This window comes from Zootoca vivipara, chromosome 2, assembly GCF_963506605.1.
Source record: "Zootoca vivipara chromosome 2, rZooViv1.1, whole genome shotgun sequence".
Taxonomy (NCBI): domain Eukaryota; kingdom Metazoa; phylum Chordata; class Lepidosauria; order Squamata; family Lacertidae; genus Zootoca; species Zootoca vivipara.
The window spans coordinates 9,157,458-9,169,517 of NC_083277.1; the positions used below are offsets into that span (position 1 = coordinate 9,157,458).

The following is a 12,060-nucleotide window of genomic DNA, read 5'->3' on the forward strand; positions in this document are numbered from 1 at the left end:
GCAGGGCAGTGGGAGGAGGTTGAGAAGGACAGTTTAACTCTTTGTTGTGTGTCACCCCAATCTCCAAGCAGGGTTAGATCCCAGCATCGCCTGAGCTCTGCAAGTGTGGCTTTCTCCCGATTAAAGTGCAGAGTGTTTGAGGACTGGGACATTCGCAGGGAAACCAAAATGCTTGTTTACAAAGCTATTGTACTACCAACCTTATTATATGCTTGTGAAACATGGACCACTTATAAATGCCATCTCTAACTTCTCGAAAGATTCCATCAACGGCGTCTCTGAAAAATGGTACACATCACTTGGGAAGACAGGCGAACTAATATCAGTGTACTGGAAGAAGCAAAGATCACCAGTGTTGAAGCAATGATTCTTCAACATCAGCTTCATTGGACTGGTCATGTTGTGTGGTGCGGAGGCCTGATGATCATCTTCCAAAGCAACTACTCTATTCCCAACTTAAAAATGGAAAGCGTAATGCTGGTGGTCAACAAAAGAGGTTTAAAGACTCTCTCAAGACAAGTCTTTAAAAATGTAGTATAAACACTGACAACTGGGAAACACTGGCCTGCGAGTGCTCCAGTTGGAGAACAGCCTTTACCAAAGGTGTCGTGGGCTTTGAAGACACTCAAACTCAGGATGCAAGGGAGAAACGTGCTAAGAAAAAGGCACATTTGGCAAACCCTCACCTTGATCAACTCCCACCCCGGAAACCAATGTCCCCATTGTGGAAGGACGTGTGGATCCAGGATTGGCCTCCACAGTCACTTACGGACTCATTGTTAAAACCATGTTTATGGAAGGCAATCTTAATTGGTTACGAGTGATCGCCAAAGAAAGAAGAAGAAGAGATCCCAGTGTTTCCAGGCACCATTTACTCAGACGCCAGCAGCTTTTCTGGTGTGCATACACTGGCCTCGGGCTTTTCCTGTGTGTTCTCCTCCACCATTTCTTCCAGTGCCCGCTGCTTTTCTTGCCCATTCAGATGCACCTCCTGCTCCCCCTTCCACGGAAGGCATCCAGGGAGTGGAGAAATCAGTTAGCTGCAGCTCCTCAGCTCTCGCCAGCACAGCCTTTTCCAAGGCATTGTCAGTAGCTGAAGGCGAGGAAAGACTGCATCTCTTTGTAGCCCCTCAGCTGCCCATCCACACTTGCATCTCCTTGGCCACCCCTTCTGCCTGGGTGCCTTGCAGCTGGACACCTGCGTCATTTTTTTGTTTTAAAAATAATAATATTTATTAATAAATAATAATAATAAATTTATTTATTTTAACAATCCAAATTAAACCACATTGAAATCATTCCAAATTATAATAAGATCAAACAGTCCAAATTTTATGCCGAATTATAAGTCTTTGGGTGACTTTCCATGCTCTGGAGGTCGAGGAGCGATGATCTCACATAGCGCTGCATTCCTTATTTAGATCAGGTAATTCCAATAAAACATTCCGATGTTGCTCCTTCATTGATTTTTAACAGCCCCTGAATTCGTCTGACAAGCAGCTAAGTCCTGTGAAGTTCTCTGTGAAAAGTTTCTTGGTGCTCATTTTCCTTGTTTCCCTTTTTGTAATCCAAACAATCTGTACTCGGCGTTCACTTTTGTTTTCCCTCGAAGGCAATTCTTCGTGCGACACAACTCAGAAACCGAACGAAATCTGGTTTTCCACCATTTGCACCGGGAATGTATCCGAAATTCATTTTTTATCTCCTTCCAACTAATTAATGAACCGGTGCTTCAGCGAAAACCCATAATTCCCATCATCAATTCTTTTTATTGTTCCGTTGAAAGTGATTACCAAAATGTAGTCCAATTTCGCACAGTCAGTTCTATAGTTAAACCACAGTCACAATGGTAATAAAATGTTCTTTCAATCCCGCTTGTGTACTCCTCTTCCAGAGGAGACAGCACCGGCTCCTCAGCTGAGCAGTTCGGGTGGAGAGGGTGCTCCACCAGTCCCATCACCCCAACAGCAAAGGGGGAGAAAGAGGCGCAAGGAGAGGAGTAGATTCAAGGCACCAAGGGTGCTTTGCTGGCAAAAGTCCCGACGGGCAGTGCTTCCGGATTCTGATTCGGACTAAGACAGTAATGGACTTTGGCGCTGTGGGTTAAACCATGGAGCCTAGGGCTTGCTGATCAGAAGGTCGGTGGTTCGAATCCCTGTGATGGGGTGAGCTCCCATTGCTCAGTCCCAGCTCCTGCCAACCTAGCAGTTCGAAAGCATGTCAAAGTGCAAGTAGATAAATAGGTATCGCTAGAGTGGGAAGGTAAACGGCGTTTCTGTGTGCTGCTCTGGTTCGCCAGAAGCGGCTTTGTCATGCTGGCCACATGACCTGGAAGCTGTACGCTGGCTCCCTCGGCCAATAACACGAGATGAGCGCCGCAACCCCAGAGTCAGTCACGACTGGACCTAATGGTCATGGGTCCCTTTACCTTTACTTGTAATAATAATAATAATAATAATAATAATAATAATAATAATATATTTATACCCCGCCCATCTGGCTGGGTTTCCCCAGCCACTCTGGGCGGCTTACAACAGAAGTATTAAAATACAATAATTTATTAAACATTAAAAGCTTCCCTAAACAGGGCTGCCTTCATATGTCCTCTAGAAGTCTGGTAGTTGCTTTTCTCTTTGACATCTGGTGGGAGGGTGTTCCACAGGGCGGGTGCCACTACCAAGAAGGCCCTCTGCCTGGTTCCCTGTAACTTGGCTTCTTGCAACGAGGGAACCGCCGGAAGGCCCTTGCGCTGGACCTCAGTGTCCGAGCAGAACGATGGAGGTGGAGATGCTCCTTCAGGTATACTGGACCGAGGCCGTATAGGGCTTTAAAGGTCAGCACCAACACTTATATACTTTATATATAATATAAAACTGTAAAAACAAGGGACAGAGTTTGGAGCGCCAGCATCATTACACCCAACCCTGAGGGTTGGGAGGGTGATTACTCCCATCTCACCCTCAAAAATTCCGTATGAAACGGCTCTGATGTAATGGGCAGCCATTCACCATGGCAGCCAAACAGGAAGTTGCGCCTGGGTCACTTTGAACCCCCTCCAGCATCTCCTCCAGTTTGAGTGTTGCTATTCTTCCCTTCATTTCGGCTCAGGCACAGGTCGCCCACAGGCACACCTCCAGGAAACACAAACCCCACCAGTGGCCATTCAGACATCATTGGACCTCGGTGCCCATCATGGCCCACCTGCAGCCTTGCTGCCTGGGGCTGATGCGCACTGGAGGCCAAAGGCTCTCCCTCCCTTTCCTCCACGCATGCACATCCCATAATAGGTAAGAGGTGTCATCATGACATCAAAGGTGTCTCTTATGTCTTTGGCATGAGAAGAGCCTTTTAGCTGCGCAGGTGCTGTTAGCGAGGCATTGAGGAGGGGATGTTTTCAACTCCAGTGTACAGTAAAAAAAACGGTAAACATGCCATTTGAGAGTAATTTGGATCAGCTCCATGCAGCCACATCGTAAACACATCCGCATATATCACCAGCCCCCCACCCCACCCCCAACTGGATCTCTGTTACCACCTCTGCCTTTAGGTGTATCTTCATGTTCACATTTGCATACTCTTTGAGGTGATCAGGAAATGACTCGAGATGAATTCAGCAGGTGTTATTGTCTTTGCAGCTCTCACTCTGCACCTCCATACCTGTCGCAATGCGCCCCCCCCCATATCTTGCAAGGAGGCATCAGAGAGACAAATGAGAGGGTGCCAGGTGCAGAGAGAGGCTGATTCACGCCCCATCATAAAATTATATGCCTTCATTCCACCTGACAACTTAAGCAATGCTGCGTTTGAAGTTAAAATGAAGCACTCTTGAGTTATGGAATGAAGGGGGGGGGCTGGCTTAGATAGAAGATAGCAACAGGGACCAGCCAAAAGCTCCTTTCTGCTCTTATTCCCCCCCCCCCCCACAGGAACCAAAAGGTCTGTGTTTTGCTTTGGCTTCTAATTGCTTTTAAAGACAGGGCTTAAAATAAATGAAAAATAAATGCGACCAAAAGTAATAATTGAAATACTTTTCTTTACCAAGACACACACACCCTTTCCCCCAAGTGTGCTGTTCTTCACAAAGGGACGCGGGTGGCGCTGTGCTCTAAACTACTGAGCCTCTTGGGCTTGCTGATCGGAAGGTCTGCGGTTCAGATCTGCATGACGGGGTGAGCTCCCGTTGCTCTGTCCCAGCTCCTGCCAACCCAGCAGTTCGAAAGCACGCCAGCACAAGTAGATAAATAGGTACTGCAGTGGCGGGTAGGTTAGACAGTGTTTCTGTGTGTTCTGGTTTCCGTCACGGTGTCCTGTTGTGCCAGAAGCGGTTTAGTCCTGCTGGCATGACCCGGAAAGCTATCTGTGGACAAACTCCGTCTCCCTCGGCCTGAAAGCGAGATGAGCGCCGCAACCCCATAGTCGCCTTTGACTGGACTTCACCGTCCGGGGGTCCTTTACATTTTTACCTGTTCTGAACAAAAGAAGAGCCTGCTAGATGAAGCCCAACGAGGCCCATCCAGTTCTCCCAGTGGCCAACTACGCAGGACTCAAGCACAAGAGCCACTCTCCCTCTCTGTGGGTCTCTGTAATGCTGCTTTCACCTTGTGCTCGCTTTTCCTCTAAACTAGAAAGTCCCACGGGCAGTTGCTCCATCCCCTCGACCATTTTTTGGTTGCCTTTTCTGAGTTAGGAAGTTTAGGAGGTTGAGCCCAATGTGCTAAAGAAGTGATACATTGGCGTGCACCATTTCTTCACTCAATTTTACTCCGCTGGTGATGTGAAAGTTAACTTTCTCTTCTGCCGTCTAGAGACACATGCAGTCTTCTTGAGTCCACCTTGGGCATTCTTATTCTTGGGTCTGTTCCCCCCCCCCATTTCAATATGGTCCTGATCCAAAGTTTTCCCTTGGCTCATAGGCTTGATAACTCCTAAGGATGTAGTTTTAAGGATCAATTCCTGTCTCCTAACCCAGTGGCGTAGCATGGGATGCCAGTGCCCAGGGCAAGAATTGCGAACCTTGTCAGGGCAGGGCGGCAGCAGCGATGGTGGTAGGGAAGGGTCTTCCCAGCAAAGGGGAGCTAGGGAGGGGACAGTGGCAGTGGCCATTTATTTTATGATTTGTTTCATGACATTTTTACTCCAATTGGTTGTTTAAAAAAGCCCCTCAAAGTAGTTTATTTCCCTTTTGAAATTTTGCAGGCCCCTCTTTTGTTTTGCTCCCAGGGCAACAGCCCCTCTGGCTCCCCTCACGCTATGCCACTGTCCTTCTGGCTGCTCTGGAAGATTTATTTCATTTTATTAGTTACCGCATTCCCATTCCAGCTTATTCTTCAAGGAGCTGAACGTGGCATACAGTGGTACCTCAGGTTAAGTACTTAATTGGTTCCGGGGTGCCATTTGAACCCCGAAAAGTACTTAATCTGAGCACCGATAGAGCGCTTCTGCGCATGCGCAAAGCGTGCAGATCGCTTCTGCGCATGTGCGTGTGGCGGAACCCGGAAGTAAACACTTCTGGGTCCGCGGAGTACTTAAACTGAAAGTACTCAAACTTAAAAGTGTACTTAACCCAGGTATGACTCTACATGGTTCCCCCCTCTCCTCAATTAATCCCCAGAACCACCCTGTGAGGGATGTTAGACTGAGAGAGGCAGTGAGATGCTTTGAACCCTGGTCTCCTAGGTCCTAGTCTGACACTTTGCCATGCTGGATCTCAAAGGGGCAGAATTCAGGGGTGCTGAATATCCTCATCACAGATCTTCTCTGTGCATCTCCACAAAAACTTTTACATTGTCTTCCTTGCCAGTTACAGCCCGATTCAAGGCATTGCGTGATCAGCCTGGGAGCTCTCGCTGCTGCCTTCAGGGAAAGGTTCTTACTGAAATATTCCTCCTCTCCCTCTCCCCCAGCCATCGCTAACTGCTACTGCGTGGGAATAAAAGAGCCCTTTGTCTTTTGCTCCCCTATGTGGGGGAGACTCACTCAGCCCCCATCCCTGCTAAGGCAGCTCTGGGTACCAATGATGAGCAACTATCGAAAGCCTTCCTGGGCGGGAAGTGAGGCTGAATGGCACAGCCATCAACCATATTCACTTCCATAGGCCAGATTTATTAACCATCATACATATCCTCAGGGTGAAATAAACTGTCTTCAAGGGGAAAGATCTGCTGCCCCCCCCCAATCAATAAAAAAAGGTATTTTTAACTTAAGTGGATAGAGCGCTCTCTCTCTCTCGTGGTGTGTGTGTGTGCCTGTCTGTCTGTCCATCTCCTTGTCTTCCCATGGAAGGGACTAGCAGGCACAAAGGAGGAAGTTTTTAGTACAATTCAGAACTGACCTGCAGAATTTTCCGCCATGAACTGTGTCGACGGCTACTAGCAGGTAGCTTTCTAAAAGGCTCAGTTGAGTTCATAAAGAGAAAACAGGTCTTGCAGTGGCTATAAGCCAGGCACCCCCAGATTCGGCCCTCCAGATGTTTTGGGACTACAACTCCCATCATCCCTAGCTAACAGGGCCAGCGGTCAATACTAGCAGGTGATGTGTGTGTCAGGGGGAGGAGGCAAATGACAAGAAAGAGCAGGTGCCCCCTAGCGCTGCTTGGGGGCTTCCTGGGGGCACCTGGTTGGCCATTGTAGGAAGCCAGATGTTGGGTGAGATGGGCCTTTGGTTCAATCCAAAAAGGCTCTTCCATGTTCTGAGATCTCCCTTCTCTCTCCTGCCAATTTGGGAAACTGCGAGATCACTAGGATATGCAGAGAAGTCCAAGGAAAATGTATAAAATTCAGCTTGTGATGTACTTTTGGACTGCTGCCTTCACAACTGCTTTTACAGGAGACACACACGCAGACAGAGAGTCATAGAACTGTAGAGTTGGAAGGGACCCGAGGGTCATCTAGTCCAACCCCTTGCAAGGCAGGAGTAATGCAGACAGACTCCACACACATGCACCCCTCAGCAGTGCTTGGGAGCAGCTGGATCAGGCCAGAGGCCCCTTTACCAAGCACCCTGCCTTCAGGGGCAGCTGCCAGTCAAACACAGGCATGTGCGCGCACACGCACCCTGGGGGGCAGTCCATGAGCCAGCGCAGTCTTGCAACATCTTTAAATAAAATGCAACATCTTTAAATAAAATGCAGAGCTCAGTGGGTGACCTTGAGCCTGCCACCACCTTTCAGCCTAGCCTGCCCCACAGGGTTCTTCTGAAGCATGAAATCGGAGGAAAGTGGGAGGAATAACCACGTAAACTGCCCTGAGCTCTTGGGAAGAAAGGTGGGATTTAAAAAACACTAATGAATCAGTGACGGACAACGGTGCAAGCAAAGGGAAGGCATGTTTTTTCTTCTTCTTGCAATGGGCCTTATAAGCAAGAACAGGAGGTTTTGGAGACAACTGACTCTGACACCGCCCAATTAGCCAACCTGGTTCTTCATTTATCATTTTATATTGCAAGGGACTGTGTGTATTTTGCTCCTACTCTCTCACTGTTGAATCTAAGACCCATATGGTTTCCTTTCTTTCTCTGAGCCCTGAGTTCCCATTGTTCAGGTGAGCCCTGATCCATTCTGGCAAAGCACAGCAAGAGCCCAGGTGAGGCTTTAGGACTCAGGCATTCCCAAACTTTGGCCCTTCAGATGTTTTGGACTACAATTCCCATCTTCCCCAGCCACTGGTCCTGTTAGCTAGGGAGTGTGGGAGTTGTAGGCCAAAACATCTGGAGGGCCGCAGTTTGGGGATGCCAACTTTAGGTTATCAGGACTCCAGGCAGCTGCTTACCAGATGCAAGGCAAGCTCAAAAGCAGAGATATTTCAGTGTTGCTCCAGCAACAGAGTCCAGCACCTGCTGCAAACTTAAATAGGTGGCTTTCTCAAGCTCCACCTCCTCAGAGGAGAACTTAGGGTTAGGGTCAGGATTAGAGGTCAGACTGCCTCCTCCTCCTCCTCCTCCTCCTCCTTCGTCGTCTCCTTCTTCTTCTCCTGCTTATATATTATATTTTATTGAGTTTTCCAATTTAATAATCCAATAAGAAACACATTGTAACATTCAAAATTACAATACAATAAAAAAGCCAAATATATTGCCAAATTATATATCTTTGGGTGACTTCCCATGCTCTGAATTTCGCGGAGTGCTAATAATCTAATATCACATTGCATTTCTTAATTAGTCAGTAAACCATTCCGATGTTAATCCTTCACTTATTTCTCATTTATGTTTGCAACCATTGGTCTGTCCAAACTTTCGTCTTCATGGGGCATAGGTTGAGAGCTTTGCCTGCTCAGCTGGTAGGCTTTTCAAAATCCTTAACTGAAACTAACTTATTGAACTGGCTCAGAATACTTTGAGAAGGGTGGAAGGAGAGGCTGAAAGAAGATCTTCAGCCGACCATTGATTTGTCATGACTGTAAAGAGCAGACTGGGCAGCCGGAGACCCAGGAAGAACCAGACAGGCCCTCAAGGCAAAAAACTCGTTTTCTGAGTGCAGTGAAGCTCTGCATCCATTGGTGACATTCTTCTCACGCGAGGAAGCTTGACCTTCTGGTGAGTAAAGGATGCATGGCGGGTGCTGTGCAAAACATCATCTAGGAAATAAATACAGAGGGAGTCAACCACCCCTCCAACGATTCACGCCTTTGAAAATAATCCAGGAGAGCTTAAATTGGAAATTGCAATTTTTCTTTCTCCGTTTTCAAGATGTTCTCTAAAACCTAGGAAACTATTAGGAACATTTCTTTAAACAAAGGAAGATGCTTCACCCACTAAGCCACCCACCTCGCAAGCCAGTGCCGGATTTGCTCAAGAGACAGGCTAAGGGGGGGCTGCTTCCGGCACCAGACAAGCAAACGTATAAAAAATAAATAAAATAAGAGGGAGATAAATTTTTGAAAGAATTTGATATTTTTTAAAAAAGTATCAAAGCAGCCATCGTGGCAGGTGGCAGAATGAGAACTTTATTACCTTTTGTGCTAGCTTTCTACTTTGGGGGAGTCCATCACACAGAAAAGCACTCAAAAACAGGGTGCACAAACCCCCTCACCTTGAAATGCCATCCTCCATAGTGACAGTTCCAGACTCTATTGCCCACTTCCCATCTCATCCTGCAGCACTGGTAGCCTGTGACCTACAATCCTATCCATCATCTATCTATCTATCTATCTATCTATCTATCTATCTATCTATCTATCTATCTATCTATCTATCCAGCTCTCCAGCTCTCCAGCTCTCCAGCTATCTAGCTATATATAGTTCCCACTCACCAGTCTCAGGAGCAGCCCCAGGTAAGCTTCCTGAACCGTTTGATGTGGAGCTGGCGGTGCAAGAGCTCTGCGACTTCAGAGAATGGGGTGATGTGTTCTGCGAGTGATGGTGATATCCCAGAGTTGTGGCAGAGCTGCTCCAATCTGAAACAGCGTAGGAGGGCAGGCTTTGGAGGGTGTGAAAGCGTAAATGGTCTCCTGCCCCCCTGAAATTCATTTTTTATTTGCTGCCTTTTATGCCTAGAACTGGGACGCGGGTGGCGCTGTGGGTTAATCCACAGAGCCTAGGGCTTGCCGATCAGAAGGTTGGCGGTTCGAATCCCCGCGATGGGGTGAGCTCCCGTTGCTTGGTCCCTGCTCCTGCCATTCTAGCAGTTCGAAAGCACGTCAAAGTGCAAGTAGATAAATAGGTACCACTCCGGCAGGAAGGTAAATGGCGTTTCCGTGTACTGCTCTGGTTCGCCAGAAGCAGCTTAGTCATGCTGGCTACATGACCCGGAAGCTGTACGCCGGCTCCCTCGGCCAATAACGCGAGATGAGCACCGCAACCCCAGAGTCGGTCACAACCGGACCTAATGGTCAGGGGTCCCTTTACCTTATGCCTAGAACTGCCTCTCAGAATGCCTCCGCACAACCTCTTCTCTAATCTAGATTACTTTAGGTCTTTCTTCAAAACTCGGCTTTCCCCAGAAGCCTTTTGGGTCATCCCACTAGTTCCCCATGCCTTATTGTAAACTAAGCCAAAGAACTTGGAATTAAGGCCATCAGATATTCTTTCCATTACTTCCTTCACCCTCTTCTCATCTGCCGCTGCCTCCTCTGTTGTTTAGCTGTGTCTGTATGAGATTGGATTCCCCCCCCCCCCGGGACAAGGACTGGTCATGCTTGGAGTTTGTAAAGCCCTAAAAAAACAGAACCACCACACAGAGACACAGACACAGAACCTGTGCCTTCGCTTAACTTAAATAGATTTTTTTAAAGGCTTCCTGTTGCTTTGTTTTCCCTTTAACTGCTGTTTCACTCTATTTAAAGCCCTCTATATGAGGTTCTTGGCCTTTTTTAATAGCTCACTTTAATTTTTGTTGCAATGTTTTAACTCATTTAGTATTTTAAGCCTTTGTTGTTGGCCACACTTAAATCTATTTTTAAAAAAAGATTAAAAAATGGGATGTTCATTTTAAAATATAATAACTAATACAGTCATACCTTGGTTTAAGTACGCTTCGGTTTGAGTACTTTCAATTTAAGTACTCCGCGGACCCATCTGGAACTGATTATTCCACTTTCCATTACTTTCAATGGGAAAGTTCGCTTCAGGTTAAGTATGCTTCAGGTTAAGTATGGACTTCCAGAACCAATTACATTCATACTTCAGGTTAAGCACACTTCAGGTTGAGTACTCCGCGGACCCATCTGGAACGGATTAATCCACTTTCCATTACTTTTAATAGGAAAGTTGGCTTCAGGTTAAGTACGCTTCAGTTTAAGTACTCCACCGACCATCTGGAACGGATTAATCCACTTTCCATTACTTGCAATGGGAAAGTTTGCTTCAGGTTAAGTACGCTTCAGGTTAAGTACAAACTTCCAGAACCAATTGTGTACTTAAACTGAGGTACCACTGTAATCCTAACACATATTATAGCATACGGGATTGGTGGATTGTATCTGAGGACTTTCGTAGGGGGTCTAGTTCCCTCACTCTCTGTGCTATAATGGCCTCTTATTGGGCAAGGCAATGGCTGGGCTGCTCCATCACAGCCCCTCCAGTACAGGTAGTGGGCAGCTCAGATGACAACAACTGCAAAAGCAGCCACACAGCCACTGTTGCCCTCAGAGAACAATGTCAGCCCATAGCCAAGAGTTGGTTTTATATATATGAGAATGTCATACCAGAATAGCTGAGCCGAAACTTTCCCAAGCAGAAATGCACTCGGCATTGCTTCCTCACGTTCTCCTTCATGAGACAGTGAAACACGAAAATGAAGAATCCTAGAGTAAGGAGACGGGGAGGAGAGGGGGAGCAGGAAAAACATTCATTAGATTCCCCACTCCTCTGGCCACAATTCTGCCATCATCTCTTCAACTACAGAACGGGTCAGAGTCAGACCAAGAGATTTTCCTGCCTGCAGAGAGCAAGGTACTCGTAATGCTTCTGTGTTCTAGTTGCTGGAACAACAACAACAACTTATTTATTCCCCAGCCACTCTGGGCGGCTCCCAACTGAATATTAAAAACACAATACAACATTAAAAACTTCCCTAAACAGGCCTGCCTTCAGATGTCTTTTAAAAGTAAGATAGTTATTTATTTCTTTGACATCTGCTGAGAGGGTGTTTCACAGGGCAGGCGCCACTACCGAGAAGGCCCTCTGCTTGGTTCCTTGTAACCTCACTTCTCGCAGGGTGCAAACCACCAGAAGGCCTTCGGCGCTGGACCTCAGTGTCCGGGCTGAACAGTGGGGGTGGAGACGCTCCTTCAGGTATACTGGTCCGAGGCCATTTAGGGCTTTAAAGGTTAGCATCAACACTTTGAATTGTGCTCGGAAACGCACTGGGAGCCAATGTAGGTCTCTTAGGACCGGTGTTATGTGGTCTCGGCGGCCACTCAGTCACCAGTCTAGCTGCCGCATTCTGGATTAGTTGTAGTTTCGTTTCCGGGTCACCTTCAAAGACAACCCCACGTAGAGAGCATTGCAGTAGTCCAAGCGGCAGATAACTAGAGCATGCACCACTCTGGCGAGACAGTCGGTGGGCAGGTAGGGTCTCAGCCTGCATACCAAATGGAGCTGGTAGACAACCGCCCTGGACAC

The 12,060-nt window shown here is 47.3% G+C and overlaps 1 protein-coding gene across 2 annotated transcripts in view; it reads right to left on the reverse strand.

Annotated features, from left to right (window-relative positions):
- Positions 1-7,976: 7,976 nt before the first annotated feature.
- Positions 7,977-12,060, reverse strand: part of LOC118081119 (adhesion G-protein coupled receptor G4-like) — a 52,814-nt gene continuing 48,730 nt past the window's right edge. For both annotated transcript variants that reach the window (XM_035107316.2, XM_035107315.2), the window contains exons 23-25: positions 11,142-11,240; positions 9,249-9,392; positions 7,977-8,573 (exon numbers count right to left, since the gene is read on the reverse strand). In XM_035107316.2, the coding sequence (XP_034963207.1) occupies positions 8,446-8,573; positions 9,249-9,392; positions 11,142-11,240 (371 nt within the window). In that variant the 3' untranslated portion in view covers positions 7,977-8,445. The remainder of the gene's footprint in view (positions 8,574-9,248; positions 9,393-11,141; positions 11,241-12,060) is intronic.